Below are 27,391 nucleotides of genomic sequence, written 5' to 3' on the forward strand. Positions count from 1 at the left end.
ATGGGCCTGTTCTGGGTTGTATCTCTAAATAAAAATAAAATAAAATAAATAATAATAGACTGATTCCAACTCCTGTTCCCTCTGAAGAAGCAGTCCATGGAGATTAAAAAGCTTGGACCTCTTCCCATCCCTTGATGTTTCTCTGTAGTCTGTTCACTCTCACGTGTTACCTGTCAAATCCTGATTCCTCTGCATCCGGGCACAGCAGGAGCAGTTTACTACAGTCAATTAATATACCAGCATGTCATTTGAATGTGTAAGGAAACCGAATAACCACAGGAAAAGCTTGGAATTACAGAAGGCACCTGACACCAGGATTGAATCCTGGCCAGATTCGGATTTGGATCTGGATTCAGATTTAGGATTGGGATCGGATTCAGATTTAGTTTCAGATATATTTATTTATCGCATGATCATGGAATCAAACAGTACTTTCTGTACATAATAAAATGATTTTTGAGTGTACGTTCATGGTCTTCTGTTGCTGTAGTCCATCACATTTTTCTGATATTTGTCTGGACAATAACTGAATCTCTTGGCCACATCTGCAAGCTTTCATGCATTGTGTTGCTGCCACATGATTGGCTGATAACATACTTGCATTAACGAGCAGGTGTATAGTTGTACCTCATAAAATGGCCACTGAGTGTGCATCAGTGATATTAAAATTAATTCTGAGGTGAAACAGCATCTGTGGATAGAGAAAAAGAGTTCATGTTTAAAGTTGAAGACCTTTGAACTACAGATCGGAAATAGATTGCAGGAGGTCTTCCAGGAACTGATGGGTTTTAAGAGGTTTTGAAAGTCTGTGTTTACTGAATCTAACCAGCTGCTATTCACAGGAAGAAGTTTAGTCAGAACTCCACCCTCCCTGACTACAGCCAAATTATCATTAAATGACAGATAACATAGAGCAGCATCCTACAGGCCCTTCAGCCTACGCTCTTGTGTTGATCTTTTAACCTGCTCTATGATCAGTTTAAGCTCTTCCCTGCCACATAACTCTTCTCACTCATTCAACGTTTTTACTCAGAAGCTGGTTCGTGTTGGTAGTGAACTGCCAGAAATGGTAGTTGAGGTGGGCACATTAGCAACGTTTAGAAAATAGGACAACACAGCTAGTACGGATCTCTTGTTCCCATAATTTTGTGCTGATATTTTAATCTACTCCATAAACAATTTAACCCTTTCCTCCTACATACAGTAGCCCTTGATTTTTCTTTATCAATTTGTCTCTCAAAGTATCTCTATTGTATCAGTCTCTACCACCACACCCAGTAGTGGATTCCAGTCTTGTATCCCTTTTGCCAATCAACTTCCCAGCTCTTAGCTTCATCCCTCCCCCTCCTGTCTCTCCTATCATTTCAGATCTCCCTCTCCCCCTCCTGTCTTCTCCTATCATGTCGGATCTCCCCCTCCCCCTCCTGTCTCTCCTATCATTTCAGGTCTCCCCCCTCCCCCTCCCACTTTCAAATCTCTTTTTCCTGGTAGTCCTGATGAAGGGTCTCGACCCTAAATGTCGACTGTAATTCTCCCTATAGATGCTGCCTGGCCTGCTGTGTTCCACCAGCATTTTGTGTGTGTTGCTTGAATATCCAGCCTCTGCAGATTTTCATCCATGTACTCACCACTCCTTGTGTAAAAAAACTATACCTCTGACATCCCCCCCCCCACTATATTTTCCACCAGACCTCCAGATATCTGTGTACCAAGCATTTCCTTAGGTTCTGCTGGCTGTAAAAACAAATGTTTCAAAGTACACATGATAAATAAATGAACCTGAAAACGAAAATATACTGGAAGAACTCAGCAGGTCAGGCAAAATCTATGGGGGGAGGGGAATAAACCATTTCTATTTGAAACCCTTCATCAAGAAAGGTTCTGCTGAAAGGACCCCTCCACCCAGGTCATGTTCTCTTCTCACTGCTGCCATCAGGAAGAAGGTACAGAAGCTTCAGGACTTGCACCACTTGCTTCAGGATTAGTTATTACCCCTCAACCATTAGGCTCTTGACCCAGAGCGGATAACTTCACTCAGTTCACTCACCTCATCACTGAACTGGACTCACTTTCAAGGTCACTTCATCTGATGTTCTCAATATTCATTGCTTATAGTTTATTTATTTTCCCTTCCCTTCTGTATTTGTGCAGTTTGTTGCTTTTCCACATTTGTTGTTGTATGCCCTGCTTTCAGTGGTCTTTCACTGATTCTATTGTGTTTCTTGTACTTGTTGTGATTCCTTGCAGGAAAATGTACCTCGGAGTTGTATCTGGTGACATATATGTAGTTTGGTAGTAATTTTCTTTGAAATCTGAAGAATCTCAGCTCAAAAGTTCATTTCTCTTCATTATTGTTCCATATTTCCAGCATCTTCAGTATTCCCGTGTCAAATCCTTTTAATGTCACATTGGATTTAAGAAGTGTTTGGTTTAGAATAAAGAACTATAAATGCTGGACGTCTAAAAGAAAGTCTGAAATATGCCAGATATACATCAATGATTTTACGAACAGTATGCAAGACAAGCCGCATGATAAACCAATTCCAATTTCAGATCCAATACATCTCTCTGCAGATCGGGCAGTAACTATTGAGAAAGAGAATTAAATGCTGCAAATCAATACCCTTACATCAGGGCTATTGGCAAGTTTTGATATCAATCAAAAAACGACCGGCCCTATGATTGACGTGATTGGTAAGTCTCACTGTCAATCCTCAACGGACTGCAAACGAAACCGGAGTGATTGGCGCTCTCTCCGCCCCGTGTGGTGGACGCAGTCGCTGATTGGAGGAGGTGCTGTCAGTTAGCGGCGGCCGGCGGCGGGGTGACATCAGCAGCTCCGTCTAACCGACCGACGGAGACGGCAATCGAACGCGAGGCGACCATGGAGGAGGACGGAGGAGAGCAGATGAGACCTCTACTCACTGTGGTAACAGGCTGGGGCTGGGGAGGATCAGGGCGGACAGGGCCGGGGACCCCGGGGGGTAGGCGGCCGGTGGATGGTGATGCCCGTTTCCATGGCGCCCCGCCGACCGGTGCCCAAACCTTGCGGGGCAACGGCGGTTGCGATGGAAGCGTGGCTCCGGGCCGCGGACACCCGCTGACAGATCGTGCGGAGCGAGGCTTCCTACGGGGCCCAGCGCACCGACACGCGAGCCTCTCCGCTTCCGGTCTCGGCGGCTCGGCAGCGTGTGCCCCGGAGGGCGGACGGCTCGCCGGGCCGGGCGGGGGGTGGTCGAGGGTTTGGGGGCAGCAGGTCTCGTAACCTGGCCGGGGCTTCTGCTCCCGCTGGCCGCTGCCGGTTTCCTTCGGGAGCCCCGATCCTGTCCAACACCGGGGCTTCTTTTCTCGGCCGCCGTCGCTGATCGATCCCCCGTGGCTCCCACTCCCGCTGGGCATGCCTCCCACCTCCTTCCCGGTGGGCTTTAAAGCTAAATAAGGTGCAAGGAGCAGCGTTCCAAAGGTGGAATGGGAGACCTGCAGCTCAACCCCACCACCCCGGGTCTCTGCCGATCCTTCGTCCCCTGTCCGGTGTCTGCTGCTCCACACAGCTTAATGAATCTCCCCTGCATTGGTTGAGCTGACACATACATGGCCTCTGTTGTTCGATCCTTTCTCCCCTTGGAAACTGTTGCTCTGGTGAATGATGTTACTTGATGTTCCCTACCAGCTGAGAATGTCCGGGACCACGCGTGGCTCCGCTCCCCACGTTATTCCCGGGTCACTGCCTGGCCAGCGCTTCCATCGAGTGCCAGCTCGAAGATCTTTACCTTTCCAACTTTCAGCTATTAACAGTACCTGTCATAGTACCTGCGCTGTGCCGCTCCGGCGACGCTGCCCGGCCAGCACCTAGAACTTATGTGTAGTGAGTGACATTGCCACGTTAATGTCCATCTGAGGTCTCTTTCTGGCTACGGCATGTCCAGAAATTGTCTTCAGGACGTAGTGGTTTAGGGTGTTGCTCATTTGATACGGCGTGAATTATTGTCGGTCGAGGATCAGTGTTGGGGGGTGTCTAATGATTGTTTTTGTGCCTTGGAACTGGTGCCGGTTGAGGGTCCCTGCTCGAGTTCTGACCATCAGGTTTGAGAGTGAGCTACAGGAACGTTTTGAGTTTGTAATTGATCATTGTGCTTTTTAAATTTCCACTTTCTCAAATAAGCTAATTATAATAATATTTTCATAGAAATACTTGGACAAGTCTGTAAGCTCTGGAGAATAGCTTTCTGGACCCCAGTCTCCTTTAAAGATTTAAACTGCAATTTAATCTGATGTTTTTGATTCTTAAGAATTCATATTTCCAAATTTCCTTGAGCTATCTTGTGTTGTGTTATTTTTCAGTGATTGACTGTACACTCAACCTAGTGCATTGAGCCTTGCTGATAATTTATTTGAGGTCACTTACTCTGAATTATGTCACAGCTCAGCATTTCAGTTAGACAGTGATTGAAGCACTTCTTAAAATGCTAGTTTTGTTTATTAAATTCATTTGTATGTGAAATCTAGCCAGCAGTTACTACATCTTCAACATCAGTATTTTGGCATCTCAACTGTATTAAGAGGAAGTCATTTATTCACTTCTGGAGGTGTTTCCAAGAAAACACTTTCAGGCCTCTGTTTGGCCTATGACAGTTTTAAAAATGATCTTTAAAGCAAGTTATTGAAGAAGCCAGGTGCATCATCCACATCTGTAGTATTTTACTCTCTGTTTGAGTGGGTTGCAAGCAAAAGTTTAGCCATTTTAACTCTAGTCTTACTTATTTCCTTGTTTTGCAACATTTTATTTTACCATTGTTTCCATAATGCATTATGATCAGTGCTGGTTTGATGTTAAACAGCAAAACAGATTTAAATGTATCACCTTGTATTTTTATTTTGATCTACCTCAAACATTATGCTGTTTTTTTTATGTTGGTGTCGAAGATTTGTTTATATACGAACAATGTTCCATTTCAACTTTTTAAAATAAAAAAACCTGCAACTCCTAATTATTTCAAACAGATTTAATGCTGATCTGTTCAGTTTTATGCCTTTGATTTTTCATTATGACTTTGTAGAATCAATAGACTCTGTCACAGAGGAAGAAAAGCTGTCTGGAGTTATGGCCCCTGTGGCTCCAAAGTTTGGTATTTAAGGGCATTCAAATGCTCATAAACACAAGCGATTCTGCAGATGTTGGAAATCCAGAGTAACACACACAAAATACTGGAGGAACTCAGTAGGTCAGGCAGCATCTAATGAAATGAATAGTTTCTCCAACTTTTGGTAACTTTATTGCCTTGCCCTCCCCTCTTCTATTTCCCACTTTGACCCCTGGCCTCTTTAGCCTCCACCCTGATGGTATGATCATAGAGTTCTCCATTTTCTGGTAGTTCCCCCCCTCCCCCTTCCCTTTTCTTCAATTACCCACCCTGGCCCCCACATGTGTTTTCTCTTCTCCTCACCTGCCTATCTCCTCCCTTTGATTTCCCCTTCTCCCCTTTCTCCTGTGGTTCACTCTCCTCTCCTATGAGATACCTTCTGCTCCACCTTTCACCTTTACCTTTTCTACCCTTCACCTCACATCTTCCTTTACCACCTGTTTTTACATATTACCTTCTAGCTTGTCTTCCTTCCTTCCTCCCTCTATTTACATAATTGAAATATATTTTTAAAGTAAAATTTGCTTTTGATTTAGTCCTAATACTCATGTACTGTATTACTTCAAATTATGCTGTTGATTTTAATTTTATGTTTCTTTCAAATGCACCACAGAGTCATAGATAATACAGCATGGATATAGGCTTTTCAGCCCAACCAGTCCATTCTGACCACAGTACCCAACCATCTAGTCTCAAATAGCTTCATTCAGCCCATATCTTTCTAAGCCCTACCCTTCTAAGTACCTATTCAAATGTTTCTTAAATGATATCTTAAACTCAACTGGAAATTCAGCAGCTTAAAACTCCTAGGTGTTAACATATTCAATGATGTGTCTTGGGGCTGCACATACAGATGCAGTCACATGGAATGCACACCATCTTGGGAAAGATTTACTCATCACAACAGTCTTTGAAATCAAGTTGAGGATAATAGCTGCACTCAGGTTAGAGGAGCAACACCTTGTATTCTGGGTGTCCTCCTACCTGATATCCTCTTTGCTGACAATCAACCCTGGTGCACCTCAGGGGTGTGTGCTTAGCCCACTGCTGTACTCTCTATACACATGACTGTATGGCTAGGCATAGCTCAAACATCATCTGCAAATTTGCTGACAATAAAAACATTGTTGGTAGAATCTCAGGTGGCGACGAGAGGGCATACAGGAGTGAGATATGCCAACTAGTGGAATGGTGCCACAGCAACAACCTGGCACTCAACGTCACTAAGTCGAAAGAGCTGATTGTGGACTTCAGGAAGGGTACAACGAAGGAACACATACCAATCCTCATAGAGGGATCAGAAGTAGAGAGAGTGAGCAGCTTCAAGTTCCTGGGTGTCAAGATCTCTGAGGATCCAACCTGATCCCAGCATATTGATGTAGTCATAAAGAAGGCAAGACGTGGCTATACTTTATTAGGAGTTTGAAGCGTTTTGTCATGTCAACAAATACGCTCAAAAAATTCTATAGTTGCACCATGGAGAGCATTCTGACAGGCTGCATCACTGTCTGGTATGGAGGGGCTACTGCACAGGACCAAAAGAGGTTGTAGAGGGTTGTAAATCTAGTCAGCTCCATCTTGGGTACTAGACTAGAAAGTATCCAGGAGATCTTTAGAAAGTGGTGTCTCAGAAAGACAGTGTCCATTATTAAAGACCTCCAGCACCCAGGGCATGCCCTTTTCTCACTGTTACCATCAGGTAGGAGGTACAGAAGCCTGAAGGCACACACTCAGTGATTCAGGAACAGCTTCTTCCCCTCTGCCATCTGATTCCTAAATGGACTTTGAAGCTTTGGACACTACCTCACTTTTTAAAATATACAGTATTTCTGTTTTTGCACATTTTAAAATAATCTATTCAATATATGTAATTGATATACTTATTTATTATGATTTTTTTTCTCTCTCTCTGCTAGATTATGTATTGCATTGAACTGCTGCTGCTAAGTTAACAAATTTCACGTCACACGCCAGTCATGATAAACCTGATTCTGATGGCATGAACATCGATTTCTTGAACCTGTGGTAATTGCTCCTCCCCCCCCTTTCCTGTTTCCCCCTCTCGCCTTATCTCCTTACTTGCTCATCACCTCCCTCTGGTCCTCCTCCTCCTCTTTCTTTCATGGTCTTCTGTCCTCTATAAGATTCCCCCTTCTCCAGCCTTTATCTTTCACCAATCAACTTCCTAGTTCTTTACTTTACCTCCTCCCCCTCTCCCAGTTTCACTTATCACCTGCCACATTGTGCTTCTTCCTCCCTTCCCCCCCACCTTTTTATTCTGACTTCTCCCCTTCCTTTCCAGTCCTGATGGAGTCTTGGCCCGAAACGTTGATTGTTTATTTACTCTTTCCCATCGATGCTGCCTGGCCTGCTGAGTTCCTCCAGCATTTTTTTTACTGAGTTAAGTATTGTATGTAATTAGTTTTGCTACAACAAGTGTATGGGACATTGGAAAAAAAGTTGAATTTCCCCATGGGGATGAATAAAGTATCTATCTATCTATCTATCTATCTATCTATCTATCTATTTGTGTGTGTTGCTGAGGATAAATTGCCCTTAGTTCAGGTAGTATTGAGTAAATGACTAGAATTTGTTTGTTTCTTTATGTTTGAGACATGGGTTTTAGACCCATAATGACTTGGCGGTGACTTCAGAGTTACAGCTAATTGAGCTAGGTCAGATTTAACAAAAAAGATACTACAGCTACCGGCATGATGAGCTAGGAAAGTTAATATGTTCATGACATTTAATCTCTTATTCTATTTTAATTCTTTTTCTGAAATTGGGTTCTTTAGGATTTCTTGCTTTGTGGCTACCTCTGAGCAAGCAAATCTCAAAGTTGTATAATTTATACATTCTCTGATAATAACTATACTTGAATCTCTTTAGCTTTGTTTTAAGGGCTGCTATTCAGCTTTTTCCTAAAGAATAGTAAATGATGAGTCACAGAAGAAGTTATTGTGGTCCATATGAATAAATTAATGGTATTAGAGTTAAATTTCAGATCAGTATGGGTTACATTCGGCAGTATTAATGGAACTGAAATGGTGAATTTGGCTTGAGATTTCTAAAGTCTCCCTCTATTGGCTACTTTTTTTTCTGTGAAATTCCTCAGAAAATAAGTTATAATTGAACTCTATAAATAAAATCCTTGGATATTTAAATAGAGAAGAAAAGGATTCCTCCTTCCTCACTTCCATTCAGGGTACCAAATAGACCTTCCAGGTGAAGCATCACTTCAGCTGTGAATCTGTTAGGGTCGTCTGCTGTATCTGGTGGTCCTGATGCAGCTTCCTCTACATTAGTGAGATCCAATGTAGACTGGGGGCCCACTTTGTTGAGCATCTTTGTTCCATTTGCGAAAAGCAGGATTCCTGGATATCCAACCAATTTATTTCCAATCCCCATTTCAATTCCCATTCTGATAGGCCTGTCCATGACCTCTTCTATCATGGTGGGGCCCTTCTCAGGTGGGATGAGCAACATCTTATAGTATGTCGAGGTAGCCTTCAACCTGTTCAAAGGTTTCAAAGCTACGTTTAATGTTAGAGAAATGTATACAATATACATTCTGAAGTGTTTTTTCTTCATTGGCATGAACATTAATTTAGACCCCTTCCTTCTTTCCTCCTCTTTTAATTCCCTACTCTGCCCTACCCCCTTACCTCTTCTCCTCACCTACCTATCACCTCTCCAGTTTCCCCTCCTTCCCTTTCTCCCATGGTCCACTCTCTTCTATTAGTTTCCTTCTTCTCCTGCCCTTGACCTTTTCCACCCATTGCCTCCTAGCTTCTTGCTTCATTCCCCCTCCCCCAGCCACGTGGCTTCTAGCTGGCACTTTATCCTTTCCCCCAACCGCCATATTATGGTGTCTTCCCTCTTCCTTTCCAGTCTTGATGAAGGTTCTTTCAAAAACATTTTGTGTTTCCTTGAAGGTCCTGTCCTGTGGAAGAGGTCCTTGAGTTGGAGGATGCATTTCAGCAGTACTGGGTGGACTTTGTTGCTTTGGAGGCACAGTTTGTTCTAAGCTGTTATACTTTCTGTGTCAGCTGGACAATATATATGAAAAGTGCAATAAAAAAATAAAGTGTAACTTTGCATCCAGTGCAGGATAAATGTTGTACAAGTGTGCTTGATGCCGCCTTTCAGTATTGAGTACAAAACATGTAACCGCCCAGTACTATCACGGGTACATGGTGTCATAAAGACAGCTTTTGGCACATTGCCCTTCATAAATCAAAAGTATTGAGTACAGGAGTTGGGACATTATGTTGAAGTTGTATAAGATGTTAGTGGGACCAGATTTGGAGGATTTTGTGCAGTCCTGATCCCATACCTACAGAAAAGTTATAAATAAGATTGAAAGAGTACAGAGAAAATTTATAAAGATCTTGATGGGACTTGAAGACCTGAATTATAGGGAAAGCTTCAATAGGTTAGAACTTTGTTCCCTAGAGCTTAGGAGAACTAGGGGTATTTGAAAAAGGTATACAAAACTATGAAGGGCGTAGGTAGGGTAAATCCAAGCAGGTTTTTTCCACTGAGACTAAAACTAGAGGTCATAGGTTAACAATGAAAGGTGAAATATTTAAAGAGAAACTGAAAGGGAACTTCCTCATTCAGAGGGTGGTGAGAGTATGGAATGAGCTTCCAGTGGAAGCAGTGGAACTTAGGAGAAGTTTGGGTAAGTGCATGGATGAGAGGGTTGGGTCAGTTGGATTAGGCAGAATGGGACTTGGCATAGACTAGGTGGGACAAAGGGCCTGTTTCTGCACTGTAGTGCTCTATAATTTTATCTCTATGACCTGAATTCACTTGTCTTACAGAATTTCACTCATCAATTCCAATGTAATTTTTGTTGTTGAAGCACATTATTGAACCTGTAAAGTACAAGGAAACATGTTTCTACATTTAAAATTAAAATAGGTCAGAAGTGTATCTGAGAAAGCCTCATTTTATACAGCTTACACATTGAAGGTGTTTATTGTAGAGTCTCCAGTGAATGCTCAGCTTTAGATCAGTTAAAAAGAGAGCTGCAATTAGGATTGGATCTAATAAGTAAACTAATTTACCGCTAGAAAGAACCAGAACACAGTGCTGATAGACCCAAAATTTGTAATAAAATTAATGCTCTTGCAGCATCAGTGAAGGGGAGAAAAGGATTACTAATATCTTTCTCTAACCATTGGACATTGATTATGGCTTTACATGTACATACCCTGCATTGTGTATGTTATACCTCTAATGTGGCTGCACCATAATTTATGAATAGCAGAATTAATCCTCTGAAACGAATGAGAATCAGATTTAATATCACTGGCATATATTGTGAAAAATTTTAACTTTATGGCAGCAGTGCAATGAAATACACGATAAATGAATATAGAGAAAAATGAGTTACATTAAGCATTTATGTGTCTAAAGAATAGTTAAGTTTTAAAAAAATAAGTAGTGTAAAATAACAAATAAAAATAAGTAGTGAGGTGGTGTTCATGGGTTCAGTGTCTATTTAGAAATTGAAGACAGAGGGGAAGAAGCTGTTCCTGAATCGCTGAGTGTGCCTTCAGGTCTCTGAACCTCCTTCCTGACAGTAACAGCATGAAGACGGCATCTCCTGGGTGGTGGGGATACTTAATGAAGAATGCCCCCTTCCTAAGGCACTGTTCCTTGAAGATGTTTTGGATACTACAGAGGCTGGTACCCATGATGGAGCTGACTAATTTTGCAAGTTTCTGCAACTTACTTCAATCTTGTGCAGTAGCCCCCCTCCCATACCAGACAACGATGCAGCCGGTCAGAATACTCTCCATGGTACATTTGTAGAAGTTTTCAAGTGTTTTAAGTTGACAGACTATATTTTCTTAAACTCCTAATGAGATATAGCTGTTGTTATGCTGCCTTTATTGCTGCATCAATATGTTGTGTCCAAGTTAGGTCCTCAGAGATATTAACATCCCGGAACTTGAAATTGCTCACTCTCTCCACTTCTGATCCCTCTATGAGGATTGGTTTGTTTCCCTCTTCGTACCCTTCGTGAAGTCTACAATCAGCTCTTTGTTCTCGCTGATGTTGAGTGTAAGGTTGTTGCGACACCACTCAACTGACTGCTATATCTCGCTCCTGGATGTCCTTTTGTCACCATCTGAAATTCTGCCAACAATAGTTGTATCATCAGCAAATATATAGATTCTGTTTGACTATGCCTAGCCAAGCAGTCGTGGGTGTAGAGAGAGTAGTGGGCTAAGCACATACCCCTGTGTTGCGCCAGTGTTAATTGTCAGCAAGGTGGAGATGTTATCTCCAGTCCACACAGATTGTGGTCTTTTGTGTAGGAAATCGAAGATCCAGTTGCAGAGGGAGGTACAGATTCCTCGGTCCCATAGCTTTTCAATTAGGACTGTAGGAATGATGGTGTTAAATGCTGAGCTATAGTCAATAAACAGCATCCTGACATAGGTACAGTATTTGCATTGTTCATGTGATCCAAGACTGCGTGGAGAGCCATTGAGATCACATCTGCTGTAGACATATTGTGGCGATAGGCAAATTGCAGTGGATCCTTCTGAGACGGGTGTTGATTCTAACCATGACCAACCTCTCAAAGCATTTCATCTCTGTAGAAGTGAGCAATCCTGGATGATAGTTGTTGAGGCAGCTCACACTGCTCTTCTTGGGCACTGGTACAGGTGGGAAATTCCAACTGTAGCACTGAGAAAATGAATATGTCTTTGGATATTCCTGCCAATTGGCACACCAATTTAGGGTTAAGCAGAAATTACTTTATTGATAATCTCAAAATTTCAGGAAATTACAATAGAAATGGGTAAATGAGAGAATTTTAAGGGTTTGTACAAGTGGAAATCTACATGGTCTGGCTAAATTGCTGCAGTTCACTTTTTAATCAATTGAGGTTTTGAATATTAATTGTCTTTGGGAAGTTCAGTCATCGTTGCAATGTTTCTTGTCCATGGAATTAAGTAACGCTGCTAATGCGGCCCAATTCCCTTCTATTGTAAGTTAGAAAGTTGCAAATTAAGGCCTTGCTCTTGAAAAATATCATGTCTATCATGTGCAATGATAGAAAGCTAGTGTTCTTTTTCAACTTAAGAAAATCTGTTTGTGATTTTTGATAAATCTTTTGTATTGTTAATTGAATATGAACATGTCATTCTCTTTGAGTAGTGCATACAGCAAATATCAGCACTGTGGCGTTAACAGGAATAAAGTAAGAATGCATTGGGTGGCGCCATAGCCTCGAGGTTAGGATCAGTAATCGGGGTTCAATTCCTGCTGTCTGTAAGGGCTATGTATGTACTGTCCATCACTGAGTAGGTTTCCTGTGGATGCTCCAGTTTCCTCTCACATTCCAAAGATGTATGGTTTACTAAGGGTTAATAAGTTTTGGGCATGCTACGTTGGTGCTGGAAGCATGGTGACACTTGTGGAGTGCCCCCAGGACATCTCAGACTATTAGTTGTTAATACAAACAACTCATTTCACTGTATATTTTGATGTACATGTGACAGATAGAGCTAATCCTTTGTTAATCTTTGAAAGCTAATTTGCAGTAATTTATCATTATTACTCATTAATTAGCACAGTAGCGTAGTGGTTAGTGTAACACTTTACAGTGCTAGCTGTAAGGTCGGGTTCAATCCTGCCACTGTCTGTAAGAAGCAACTGAAAATGATTGGCCCTAGGATGCGACCTGGAGAAACTACTAGAGAGTTATCCTGTTAATAACTGTTTACAGGATATTTGGTATAATTGATTTTGGTCAGGATTGAATTGAATTGACTTTATTTCTTACATACTTCACACAGATGAAGAGTAAAAATCTTTGTTATGTCTCCATCTAAATGTGCAATCATAGTAATTTATAATAAATAGAACAGTCAATGTAATATAGAGTACACTCAAATCAGCGTGAATTCATCAGTCTGATGGCCTGGTGGAAGAAGCTGTCCTCCAGCTTGTTGGTCCTGGCTTTTCTGCTGTGGTACCACTTCCCGGATGGTAGCAGCTGGAATAGATTATCAATGGGATGTCTTGGGTCCCCAATGATCCTACGGGCCCTTTTTACACACCTGTCCTTGTAAATGTCCTGAATCATGGGAAGTTCACAACTACAGATGTTCTGGGCTTGTCTGCACCACTCTTTGTAGAGTTCTGCGATAAAGGGAGGTACCGTTTCCATACCAGGCAGTGATGTAGCCAGTCAGGATGCTCTCAATTGTGCCCCTGTAGAAAGTTCTTAGGATTTGGGCGCCCATACCAAACTTCCTCAACAGTCTGAGGTAAAAGAGGTGCTGTTGTGCCTTTTTCACCACTCAGCTGGTGTATACAGACCACGTGAGTGAGGCCCTCAGTGATGTGGATGCCGAGGAACTTGAAGCAGTTCACCCTCTCAACCCCTGATCTATTGATGTCAATAGGGGTTAGCCCATCCTCATTCCTCCTGTAACCCACAACCAGCTCCTTTGTTTATGCAACATTGAAAGAGGTTGTTTTCTTGGCACCACTGTGTCAGAGAGATGACTTCTTCCCTGTAGGCCACCTCGTTATTGTTGCACATGAATTACATATTGAATATTGAATTTTAACTTGAGTATTATACACTCTGTAAATTCTCCTGGTAGACCAATCCTATCTTTGTTACTGTACTAGCTTATATTGTTATATTGCTCAGGAAAATAATAGAGTGGTACTGAACATCCATTCGATATGAGAGTTCAAGTTTATTTATCATGTATGCACCAGAAATGTGTCATTTGCATCAACAAACAAATCAAAGGTGTGTGCTGCAGACAGGCACAAGTGTTACTGCACATTCCTGTGTCAACGTGGTAGGCCCACAATGCTTGTTAGAACAAAACAGAATGCAATGAGCAACAAAACAACAACAGCAAAACAAGCCTCTTTCCTCCCTCCCACTCAAGCATATACGGAGTCCTCTAACCCCATTCAGACCATGTTTTACACCCTCTAGCTGATTTGGATTTGGACACACAGACAATGAGATTTTGACAAGACTGGAACATTGCTTTTCAAAAAAAAGGGGAGATAGATAACCTGCCAACTTCAGGCAGACTAGTCAATTTGAAGTCAAAGATGGAGAAACCATTAGAAAAGACAATTCAGAACAAAATCCACAATTACTTGTGTAAGCATGGGCTAATGAGAGCAGTACAGATTTGTTATGATTCACTAACCTGATTTTTATTTTTGGTTGAAATATAATAAAGAGTGTATTGGATAGACTATCCAGAAGATTTCCCTGGGTGCTCTGGTTTTCTCCTACAGTTCAGTCAGTTAATTGGTCATTGTAAATTGTCCCATGATCAGGTTAGGGTTAATCAGGGTTGTGGTTGCTGGTGCAGCATGGCTCGAAGAGACGTGTCTATTCTCCACTGTATCACTAAATAAATAAATTTAAAGGTCAACTCCCTTTATTTGTCACTTGTACATCAAACACATAAAGGGACACATGTGACACATAAAGGGAAATGCATCATCGCATCAATGGCCACCACAGTCCAAGGATGTGCTGGGGGCAATCTGCAATTGTTGCCATGCTTCTGACTCTGACATAGCATGCCAACATCTTGCTAGTTCAAATCCATATATCTTTGGAATGGGGGATGGAACTGGAGCACCCAGAGGAAGCCCACACCGTCACAGTGGGAAAATAGATCTATAGAAAAGTACAGCACAGAACATACAAACTTCTTACAGGCAGTGGTGGAAGTTGAACCTCTATCACTGGTGCTGTAAAATGTTATGCTAGCCATCACAATACCCTGTTGCCGTACAAAGGGAGTTGATAATATATAATAGGTTTGTCAGCAAAATTGAAATCCACAATCAGTGGTAACTTGGATAGAAAAATAACTGCTGTATTAAATGGCTGTTTTATTTTTGATTAGACAGGAATTATAAGTGGGTGTTTTCCAGGAATCAGTGCTGGTATCACTGCTGTTTATAATAAATGTTAATTAACATCATGGACTTGGACAGTGCACAGCTTTGACATTTGCAGAAGACATGAAACTTCTGAGTACAGCAAATAGTGAAGAAACTTAAAAATTTCAGCACTGCAGCAAGATGTAGACATTACCAAACCATGTACTTCATACGCACTGATAGAGACTGGTCATTGGATTGTGTGGAACAGTGTAGAAAAGTAAATTGATGCATTTAAGCAATGGAAGAGAGAATTCTCTACAACCCTTATCATCTGCTCAGCCATTTAGTAAAATAACCTTTCTTTGTACGTTCAGTTGCAAATACGTGATTGTCAATTGATCCAAAGCTTTGATTATGTTTTATGACTGAATATCCTTGGTCTTCTGAGGTAACGAACAATAACCAATGATTCTTTGGACAAAGAAATGTCTCCTTGTTTCATTGTAAAATAACTAGCCCCTTATTTTGAACCTATGCCAAGTAAAAGAAAAAGCATTTAGGCATCGACTTCAATCTCTGTCAGCATCAGAAGTTGAAGCAGCATGATTGTGTGGTGTTTATTGTTGCTCTCGTATACCTCCAGGATCCCAGCTTCAATCTTGACTGTAGTTGCTGTGTGAATGGAGTTTGCACATTCTCTTTCTTGAGTGGTATTGAATCATCGGCCAGGGAGAGTGTGGGGAGGTGGTAATCAGCAGAAGGTTTGCTTGCCTATGTTTAACCTGATGCCATGAGATCTTATAGAGCGAGCAATCTGGGTTCAAATGTGCCGCTGTCTAAGGAGTTTGTATGTTCTCTCCGTGTCTGCGTAGTTTCCTCTGGGTGCTCCTATTTCTTCCCACATTCCAAAGATGTATGGCTTCATTGGCTAATTGGTTGCAAGGGTGTAATTTGGTGGCATTGACTTACTGGACTGGAAGGGTCTGGGCACCATGCTTTATCTCTAAATAAATTAAATAAAATATCACAGGATCCAGAGACAATGTTGAGGACTCCCAGGGTAGTTCCCTCCTGACTGTATCCACCACCTCGGCTAGGTCTGTGATCTTGCTGGGACAGATAGTGGCTATAACTTTGTCAGGCTGCTGTTTGACTTGTGTATGAAACAGCCCTCCCATTATTGGAGCCCCTTCCTCTCCAGATGTTTGAAAGGAGGACTTTACAAAATTGGGACAGTTTTGTTTCTGGTGCCTCAGTTGATCCACTCACTTATTTCCAAGTGATTCATTACAATGGAATGGCTATGTCAGAGGGCACTCAACCGCATTGCTTGCTTTCCATGTTTGAATATACGTGCAATAAATAAAGCTTATCTTTCTGTATCTACACTTCCACGTTTTCGTTTCCTTCCTGAATCGCATCATACACAGGCAACTACATGTTTACTTATTTGTAAAGACATCACCTTTTGCAGTATTTTTAATGTGTTGCATTGTACTGCTGCCACAAAACAACAAATTTTTCGACATGTCAAAGATAATAAAGCTGATTCTGATTTTGACCTTTTCATTTCTTCCTAATAAGTTGCACATTTTGCATTTTTCAATATTGTACTCCATCTCCTATCATCTCGTGCACTTGCTTATTTTGTCCATGCCTATTTGAAAATGGACCTTGGCTGTTTTTCCAAACTTGCTTTGTTAAAACAAATCAGAGGTGGGAAAAGAAGATGAGGCCCTGAGGTACTTTATACATTGATAATGTCATTCATGTAAATTCTGAACATCTGATGGTCAATGTTAATCTCTGTGCCACACCAGAAGTAACAGGCTGTCAACTTCATTAACCTCAACAATATATATAGACATACCAGTCAGTAGGGTTATTGGTGAGTGTAAATTGTAAATCCTATGATTAAGCTAGGGTTAAATAGGTGGTTTGCCTGGCATTGTGGCTTGTTGGTCCAGAAAAGCTCGTCTGTGCCGTATCTCTAAATAAAATGAATAAAATATCTTTGAGTTCTAGAAAAGAACAGCATTGAAACAGGCCCTTTGGCCCATCTAGTCCATGCCAAAACCATTTAAACTGCCTACTCCCTTGTTTTTTTTTCTCTCTCATTAAACTTGTTGCAACCATTGGGGTTATAGGGATTGGATGAGATGATTTAAATCATGACTTTTTTGTTCCCTTTCATCTCCTCCTGCCATAAGTAAAAATAGAAGATAAAAATATTTTAAATAAGAGAATCTGCAGATGCAGAAAATCCAGAATAACACATGCTAAATGCTGGAGGAATTCAGCAGGTTAGGCAATGTCTCTGTAGTTCATGTTTTAATGTGTTTCTGGTTTCTGATCACTCCTTTTTTAGTTAATTTGTGTGATTTTGATTGGGGAGGACAGGGCTCTGCAACCTGCAGTCAACAAGCACCATAGGGCTAGCTTGAACAGAACTGAGCTGAAACTGAACATTCCTTGTGATTTGATGCTTTATATTCTGTGTTGTCTACTCGTTTTTTGCCGTTTGTGCTATTTGCTCTTTTTGCAAGTTGGGAGGGTTTGATCTTTTTCTCTGAACTGGTTCCATAGTTTTCTTTGTTTCGTGGCTGTCTGTGAGAAGACAAATCACAGACTGTGTACATTTTTTGGTAATAAATGTTCTTTGAATCTATGGAGAGGAATAAGGAGATAATGTTTCTGTTCTGGACCCTTTATCGGCGCTATGGTAGTATAGCGGTTAGTGCGACATTATTACAGATCAGGCTGTCAAGAGTTCAATTCTGGCATCTACTGGCATACAGAATCCTGTCAAAGGGTTTTAGCCCGAATCATTGACTGTACTCCTTTCCATAGATGCTGCCTGGCCTGCTGAGTTCTTCCAGCATTTTGTGTGTATGGCTTAAAATTTTAAATTGTTAAAGCTTTACATTACAACTTTTAAATTGTGTGTGAATGTATGAGTATGAATTGATCCTTGGTGGAAATTGTTGCTTTTTATTTCCTACATTGATGTCTATGAAAATTCTTCAAAGTGATTGGTTATCCAGCCATTTCCAGAAAATGACTCTGCTGCTTGATGTGTAATGGCATCTAGATCTTCACAAATAGCTTAGTTTAGGCTCATTGGTAAGCATTGCACTGTTACTGATCTCAGGATCTAAGCCAAAGCAGATGTTAAGAGTATGGTAACGTTTTTCTTGACTGAATTTTTCCAAACTACTATGATGCACCAAAGTAGTCATCGTCTGGAGATACAGATGTTATTATTTGTAATATGGATCTTTGTTTCTAATAAAAAAAAGGAGTATCAGTTCTACATAGTTTTAATTCTTCAGAAGTAAATCAAAACCTTGCCTTCTGTATAGGATCCAAAAGTGCATTCATTTGTAGGTCGTGCCAGTGCTGATCCTGAAAGAATGCTTCAGTGCCAAATAGGTCATCTTCGTACAGAGTGTTGCTTTTGCCTGTTATTAAGCTTGAGTTTGGGTGCTGTGTGATCTATTATTAGATCATGTATTCTGTTTGTATTCCCATGTGTAATTTCCTCTATTTGTGAGTCTGTACTCCGTGCAACACAATACTTTGGCAAAGACTAATAGATGTTGGATCTAATTGGAACCCTTAGAAAGACTGAAATAATAATTGCACCATTTTAGCCACTTACTTTAAATAGGTATTTAAATTTAAATCTTAATTGCTGAGTGGATTTTCTTTTGTTGTTTTTGGCCAGCTGCTCCAAGGTCAAATGAATGCCCTGAGGCTGTGCTATATTTCAGAAGCCACTTGGGGAAGGCAGACAAGGATGACAAAATTTGCCTTCAGTGTATCAGCATAGCCTTTGGTCATTTGTGGGGTAAAAGATAATTAGACTGCAAGTTCAAGAGCCATGAGGTAAATTTGCAACTCTATAAAACTCTCGTTAGATCACACTTGGAATATTGTGTGCAGTTCTGTTTACCTCATTATAGGAAAGATATGGACACTTTAGAGAGGACGCAGAAGAGATTTACCAGGATGCTGCCTGGATTAGACAGCATGAAAAGATTGAGTGACCTGGAGGTTTTCTCTTTGGTGCAAAGGAGGAAAGAGGTATACAAGATGATAAGAGATATTGATAGAATAACAGCCAGAGACTCTCTCCCAGGGCAGAAATAGTTAATACAAGAGGGCATAGTTTTAAGGTGATTGGGTAAAAGTACAAGGGGATGTTAGAGGTAATTTTTTTCACTGAGAATGGTGGGTAATGGAATGTGTTACCAGTAGAGGCAGATGCATTTAAAGAAAAATGGAGGGCTACATGGGAGGAAAGTTTTAGTTTGATCTTGAAGAAGTTTAACTGTACGGTAAAAGTTCTATGAAGTTCAAGATCTGAGAGCTGCGTGTAACTTGTGGCCTATTGGGGTAGTAATATCTGTATTCCTATATGCTTAGGACTAAATTACTCCTGGAAGGCTTCTCAAAACACGTGTCCTATCTTGCTAAAACCCTACAATTTGGTTGTGCTCTTGAAAGCAGAACCAAACGACATTACTGTTCTGTCCAGCCAGCATTGAGGCCTAATTACACTGTATGTTGAGTAGGCCATATTGTTTGCATTCCTGACACCAGACTACTACAACTGGAATTCTAGCCTAAGTTCCTCTATGGGAAGTGATTGCAAGGATTGATTGAGACTTGTGACCTGAGATGAGTCATTGGAAATGGACAGAAGCACATGTTCAAAGTAAATTTATTGTTAAGGTGCATATATGTCACCATCTACAAACCTGAAATTTGTTTTCTTGCGGGGATACACAGTAAATCCAAGAAACACAATAGAATCAATGAAAAACCAAACCCAAAAGGACTGTCAAACAGCCAGTGTAAAGAAAAAACAAACTGTGCATATGCAAAAATAAATAATAAATAAATAAGCAATAAACACTGAGAACATGAGATGAAAAGTCCTTGCAAGTGTGTCCATAGGTTGTGGGAATAGTTCATTGATGGGGTGAGTGAAGTTATCCCCGCAGGTTAAAGAGCCTAATGGTTAAGACATGGTTTCTAATCCAGGCAACATCCTGGTAAATCTCTTCTGCAACCTCTCTAAAGCTTCCACATCCATCTTGTATTGTAAATCAGTTCAGGTTTAATATCACTGGTATATGTCATGAAATATATATACATATACATACAGTGCTTATAAAAAGTATTTAAAATGTATTCACCTCCCTTGGAAGCTTACATGTTTTATTGTTTTCCAACATTGAACCACATAATTTAATTTGGCTTTTTTGACACTGATCAAGAGAAAAAGACTCTTTCATATCAAAGTGAAAACAGATCTCTACAATTGCAAATATAAAACACAAGATAATTGATTTCATAAGTATTCACCTGCTTCCAAGCCAATATTTAGTAAATGCATCTTTGGCAGCAATTACAGCCTTGAGCCTATTTAGGTTGGTGTCTATCAGCATTGCACATCCGGACACTGCAATTTTCTCTATTCTTCTTTACAAAACTGCTCAAGCTCTGTCAGATTGCATGGGGATCACGAGTGAACAGCTCTTCTCAAGTGCAGCCACAAATTCTCAATTGGATTGAGGTCTGGACTCTGACTTGGCCACTCCAAGATATTAACTTTTTTATTTTTAAGTCACTCCTGGCATTGTTTTGCTGGAAAACAAATCTCCCAAGTCACAGTTCTCTTGCAGACTGCATCAGGCTTTCCTCCAGGATTTCCCTGTATTTTAGTGCATTTACTTTACTCTCTACCTTCACAAGTATTCCAGCGCCTGCTGCAGTGAAGCATCCCACAGTATGATGCAGTTACCATCATGTTTCATGGTAGGGGTGGTGTGTTTTTGATGATGTGCGGTGTTTGGCTTACGTCAAACATAGTGTTTTATCTGATGGCCACAAAGCTCAATTTTAGTTTTATCAGACCGTAGAACCTTCTTCGAGCTGACTTCAGAGTCTTCTATGTGCCTTCTGACAAACTCCAGCTGAGACTTGATGCGAGTTTTTTTTTCAACAGTGGCTTTCTTTTTGCCACTCTCCTATAAAGATGCTACTGGTGAAGCACCTGGGCAACAGTTGTATGAGCAGGCTCTGCCACTTCAGCCTCTGAAGCTTGTAACTCAGGTCTGTTGGTGGCCTCCTCACATGCCCCCTTCTTGCATGGTCACTCAGTTTTTGAGGACGGCCTGCTCTAAGCAGTTTTACAACTGTGCTATATTCTTTCCATTTCTTGATTATTGACTTAACTTCTCCAAGGCATGTTCAGTGACTTGAAAATTTTCTTGTATCCATCTTCTGACTACCCCTTTTGCAGAGTTGCTTGGAGTGTTCTTTTGTCTTCATGGTGTAGTTTTTGACAGGGTACTGTCTCACCAGCAGTTGGACCTTCATGATGCAGGTATATTTTTATTACAATCAATTGGAACACCTTGACTGCACACAGGTCTCCAAAAACAGATCTCATTTTACTAATTATGTAACTTCTAAAACCAATTGGCTGCATCAGTGATGATTTGGTGTGTCATATTAAAGGGGGTGAATATTTATGCAATCAATTATTTTGTGTTTTATATTTGTAATTAATTTAGAACACTTAGAAGAGATCTGTTTTCATTTTGACGTGAAAGAGATTTTTATGTTGATCAGTGTCAAAAAAGCCAAAATAAATGCACTATGATTCAATGTTGTAAAACAATAAAACATGAAAACATCCAAAGGCGATGAATACATTTTATAGGCACTGTATATAATTTAATATATACGAACTTGAATAAGTAATGCAACAAGAGAACAAAATAAATATGTATATTATATGGATTCATTGTCCATTTAGAAATCAGTTGGTGGAGACCAGAACTGAACAAGTGTGGTCTAACCAGAGTTTTATAGAGCTGCAGCATTACCTCAGGGCCAAGGTAATGATAATGTTCAGGTAGTGGAGTTTTGCAGAATTCACAAATCCCTATCCCTAGATATTTCAGATGCAGTGTAAAATAATTCACCCAGTTTTTTTTGTTGAGGGTGGGGAAGGAAAGTAAATTTTTTTTCAACTCTTTTCTTGATGCATATGCAGATGATATGGTTGACGTTACAAAAATGTAGGTGTACTTATTACAATATTGCAATAAAGCCTTTACTATTATGATGCTTTAATTTTTTTGCAATATGAAGGAATGGGTCATGCTAAGGAAATGGGGAGCTGTGGAGACAATATTTTGATCTGTGTGCTAGGTCAAGACACATGCTTTGCTTTGGCTTTTGACACAATAACCAAGTTTATGAAATTTATCTAAGTTTATTAACAACTGTGCAATTTGATGGGCTTATTTGAATGTATATAATTGTTTCATTTCAAATGTACCTCAAATAATCAGCTTGCCAGCAATTTATAGTATATAAGCTTCTGTAAATGGTTAATAAATCGATTATTTTGTATCTTGATTTTTGTTTTAACTTTCTTTTTATCCTCCTCTGTTTCAATTAATTTGTCTCTAGATGAATGCTTGCTTCTGAAGATATATTGAATTCATTTCAAAGCAAGTTATAGGATTAACTTGAATTGTACCATATCTCTTTGAATTTTTACCAATGATTTTTGACAGGTGGCTGTTCATGTAATACAGAGAAGCCTAACAGCCGTGTTATGTAGTGTACGATCCCACAGAAGGAATAGTTTAGCGTAAATGCATTTTGTAATCATAATTGTTGACTAAGAGCCTTGAGGGCATCACCATTCTTAGAAAAGAGCCATGGACTCTTTTACTTTGAAGCTGAGATCTGGTCCTAATCTCATATATAAATTGGATCATCTCTCTCTGTAAACTTCAGTATGTCAATTTAAAGTTCAAAGTAATTTTATTATGAAAGGATGTATATGTCATCATATACAACCTGAGATTAATTTTCTTGTGGAATACTCAGCAAATCTATAGAATAGTAACTATAACAAAATCAATGAAAGACCACCCAATGAAGGCATTGAACCAGAGAGAATTTAGATGGTATAGAAAAGTCTAGAGTATTGAGTAAAAACCTTGATTGTTGTTTATCATCTTTTTGTAGTTGTTGTGGTCTTCATCTTTACTAATTGTATTTTATAATGTTTATAATGTCTGTGTTTAGTTTAGAGTCAAGTTGGTTTTCTCTCCCTTCTCTGTGTTTTAATATTTCGTCTTTTAAAGAACGCAGTTAAAATTTAGCAGCTAAAACAGGAAACAAATGTAGCATAGGCTCAAGTGATTCCACAGTAATAATGAAAATGAAAGTTTTAAAAAAGATAATGTGAAATTTGAAGTTTCTATTGTACAATGAGGCAAAAAAATGAAAAGCAAAGTTGAAATGAAGATGTAAAAGCATTTTTTAAAAAAAATCTTAATTCTCAGATTGTATATTGAGATATTGTACACCTGTGTTAGGTTATGAATGTTTTTATCAATTACTTTGAGTGGGACCTATACAAACCAAGCCAGAATGGGCCCAACATCCTTACACGGAAGTTTGGTAGTACTCTTGGCGAGAGTATAAGCTAATTTGGTAAGGGAGTGGGACTCAGGGTAGATGTATGGTTGAAGACAAGCTACCATTAAATTTAGAAGAAAAATGTGACTCTGATTCTGCAGAAGGGGTGAATGTGGGTTCAATTTCAACATTTAAGAGAAGTTTGGATAAATACATGGACAGGAGGGGTTTTGAGGGCTATGGTCCTGGTGAGGTTGATGAGACTAGGCAGAATAACAGTTCAGCATGGTTTAGATGGGCTGAAGGACTATTATTTTCTATGGCTCTACAAGAACCAAGGCAATATTCATTTATGAAAAAATAGTAGGCAGTACATTTGAAAATTAATTCTTACTGCCCTCATCCTTTATCTTTTTTGAATTTTATTAACATTGTATGAAATGTTGCTATGTCAATAAAAGAAAATCTAAGAGCACAGTAACACTATTAACAGTACCAGTGACCTGGTTCAATTCTGCTGCTGTCTGTAAGGAGTTTGTTAAGGAGAAGTAGTGGATATAGCCTCCCTATCATCAAGCACATCTACATGAAATGCTGTTTCAGGAAAGCAGCATCCATCATTAGGGACACCCATCCTCCAGGCCAGGCCCTCTCCTATCTGCTGCCATCAGGAAGTAGGTTCAGGGGCCTCAGGACCCATTTGACCCTCAGCCATCAGGCTCCTGAAGCAGCTTCGCTCAACTTCGTGCCCCATCATTTAAATGTTCCCACAACCAATGGACTCACTTTCAAGGACTCTTCATCTCATGTTCTCTGTATTTACTGCTTATTTATTTACTATTATTATCCCTCTCTTTTTGTGTTTACACTGTTTTTTGTCTTCTGCACTTGGAGCACTCAAGTTGAGTGGTCGTTCATTGATTCTGTTATAGTTTTATTTTGTTATGGATTTATTAAGTATGCCGATAAGAAAATGAATCTCAGCGTTGTATTTAGTGAGATTTATGCATTTTGATAATAAATTTACTTTTGAACTGAATTTGTGCGTTCTCTCCATGACTGCGTGGGCTTCCAGCAGGAGTTCCACTTTCTGCCCACATTCCAAAGAGAAGTTTGGATGAGTACATGGATGGGAAGGGTATGGAGAGCTATGATCTAGGCGTGGGTTGACGGGACTAGGCAGAGTAATAGTTTGGCATAGATTAGATGGGCTGAAGGCCTTGTGTCTGTGCTATAGTGCTCTATGACTAGCAAAGAGAATGTTAAATTGTCCATTTCATATAATTTAATATAAGGAGCATTTCAGAGCCATTTTCATTATATTTAATAGAATAGAATTGCTCATTCTATGCATTGTAACTAATAAAAATATGGTAATTGGCTTTAGTGTTAGTAACTTTCTATGTATGTAGCTTATGTGGTTTCTGTGCTTTGTAAAATTATTCTGAAACTGCACATTGTATGTGCACAATTTGCAAATATGGGGATTGGGTGGCAACGAAGTTGTTGAAAGTATTTTTTTGTGAGTACTTGTGACAGGTACGTGATCTACATCTGTTGTGTTATCTTGCACCTGTTATCCTCCTGAAATTTGGAATTGGAGAGCAACAGGGAGTCATGTATATTTAAATGGAAGTCTTGTGCAACAGAAGTTGATAAGAGTCCCATTGCAATCAGAGTTCCCAAGCTATCAAAATTTCAATAAATTCCTATAACTGACATGTGAAAAAAGCATTTCATCATTTGCTGGAATTAAATAAATCACTGAATTGAGTGGCAAAATGGCATACTGGTTATTGCATTTACTTTACAGTGCCAGCCATCAACATTTGGGGTTCAATTCCTGCTGCTATCTGTAAGGAGTTTGTAGGTTCTCCCCATGACTGTGTGGGTTTGCTCTGGGTGCTTCAGTTTCCTCAAAAGTTCCAAAGATGTATTGATTAGGCTTGGTAAATTGTGGACATGGTATGATGCTGCTGGAAGCATAGTGACACGTGCAGGCAGTTCATCTGATTTGTTTTGACAAATATGATGCATTTTGCTGTATGTTTTGATGTACATATGACAAATAAAGTTAATCTTTATCAGAAAATTTTAAAAAACAGCATATTTTGCACCAAATAATCTCATCCATGAAATCACAAGAATGGCAAGAACTGTACAGGTACTTCTAATAAGCTATTGTTTAAATCATATTCTTACATTTTCTACATTGTAAAAGTAATTGTGAAATAAAGAGATTAAAGCATAGTGTCTGTATATGTGGTCTAGTGGTGTGCAAGCTCACAGATCTGGCAAGAACAACCTAATGCTGTAAATTTGGAAACCTCTGATCTACAAGATTCTCTTTCTCCGTTGCTCTACTTTGGCTCCTTGCACATAGATAATGAAAATAGATAATTAGTTTCATCAAGCTAGAAAACCTTTGAAGGCATTTAATGAAACGATTATAATGTAAACAAAATAATGAGCAATCTCTGAATCTCAGTAAATGGGATTAATTCACAATGGTACATTTTAGTTGCTACAGAAAAATACAGTGGAGGCTATGCCAGTTGAAGTAGAGCTGCTCAGCGCCAGTCCCCCTTACGGACATCTGTACAATCCTCTACAATTACACCTTTAGACACTTCATATATTTTGTGAGGATTTCTGCCTTCACACTCTCTCAGGCAGTTAGGCCTTGCCGGCCCAACAAGCCATACTGCCCAGCAACCTACCTCTTTAACCCTAGCATAATCACGGACAATTTACAATGACCAATTAACCTACTAACTGGTATGTCTTTGGACTGTGGGAGGAAACTGGAGTACCTGGAAGAAGGGAAGAATGTACAAGCATTCATTACAGAGGACGCCAGAATTGAAGTCTGAACTCTGACGCTCCAGGCTGTAATAACATCACACTAGCCACTATGCCTCTGTGGCACCCAAAAGTCCATCCTATTATTTCTTTGTAGGATCCTCAAATAATTACATCTCTCTTGTCTCTCCTTGGCTTCTGTTCCAAAAGTATCCAATCTTTACATTCGAGCTAAACTTTCCACTATTGGAAACATCTTCATAAATAACTGCATTCTTTGTAGTCTGGATTTCCAGCATCTGCAGTATCTCTTGTTTATTCTTCGTAGAAATCTTTCTTTCAACATGGTGAGCAGAGCTACCAGTTCATCAGCAGTGACATAATGAATGTTCAAATGGTTCTATTTATCATCAGAGACTATATACAATAGTCATCCTGAAATACTAGGTCTTCACGGACATCCACAAAAAACCCCAAAAGAATAAATGACAGAAAAATGTTAGAACTCCAAAGCCCCCTCTTCCCCTCCCCCATGTAATCAGCAGCAAAGCATCACCCTCCCCCCCCACACATTTCAGCTAAAAGACGTCAGCGCCCACTACCCATCAAGCAATAGCAGAGGACCCAAAGAGAGACCATGATCTGCAGTAACAAAAACTGTTGTTTACTCGAATGCTCTATATGCCACAGTCTCTCTCTCTCTCTCTCCCCCCTCTCTCCTCCCCCTCCTCTCTCTCTCCCCCCTCTCTCCTCCCCCTCCTCTCTCTCTCCCTCTTACCCTCACCCTCACAATGGACAGAGAAGTGTCACCCATTTCACAGTGAAAGCGGAAACTAACAATCGCTGTTAATGTGTTACAGGCTGCCATGTCCTTTTTTACTGCGAGATTCTCTGATTTGAGAATTGGCATACAATTACAACTTAAACCTCCTTGTGCTTGTTCAAAGTTCATTTATTATCAAATTACGTGTATGTCACCATATATTACTCTTGAGATTCATTTTCTTGCAGGTATTTGCAATAGAACAAAGATATATACCGTAATCGAATCGATGAAAAACCACACACATGATGGGCAAACAGCC

The 27,391-nt window shown here is 40.0% G+C and overlaps 1 protein-coding gene across 12 annotated transcripts in view; it reads left to right on the plus strand.

Moving 5' to 3' along the window:
* Window positions 1-2,784: 2,784 nt before the first annotated feature.
* Window positions 2,785-27,391, plus strand: part of slc4a7 (solute carrier family 4 member 7) — a 138,342-nt gene continuing 113,735 nt past the window's right edge. For all 12 annotated transcript variants that reach the window (XM_073024513.1, XM_073024520.1, XM_073024515.1 and 9 more), the window contains exon 1: window positions 2,785-2,929. In XM_073024513.1, the coding sequence (XP_072880614.1) occupies window positions 2,885-2,929 (45 nt within the window). In that variant the 5' untranslated portion in view covers window positions 2,785-2,884. The remainder of the gene's footprint in view (window positions 2,930-27,391) is intronic.

Source organism: Hemitrygon akajei, chromosome 20 (genome assembly GCF_048418815.1).
Source record: "Hemitrygon akajei chromosome 20, sHemAka1.3, whole genome shotgun sequence".
In the NCBI taxonomy this organism is placed as follows: domain Eukaryota; kingdom Metazoa; phylum Chordata; class Chondrichthyes; order Myliobatiformes; family Dasyatidae; genus Hemitrygon; species Hemitrygon akajei.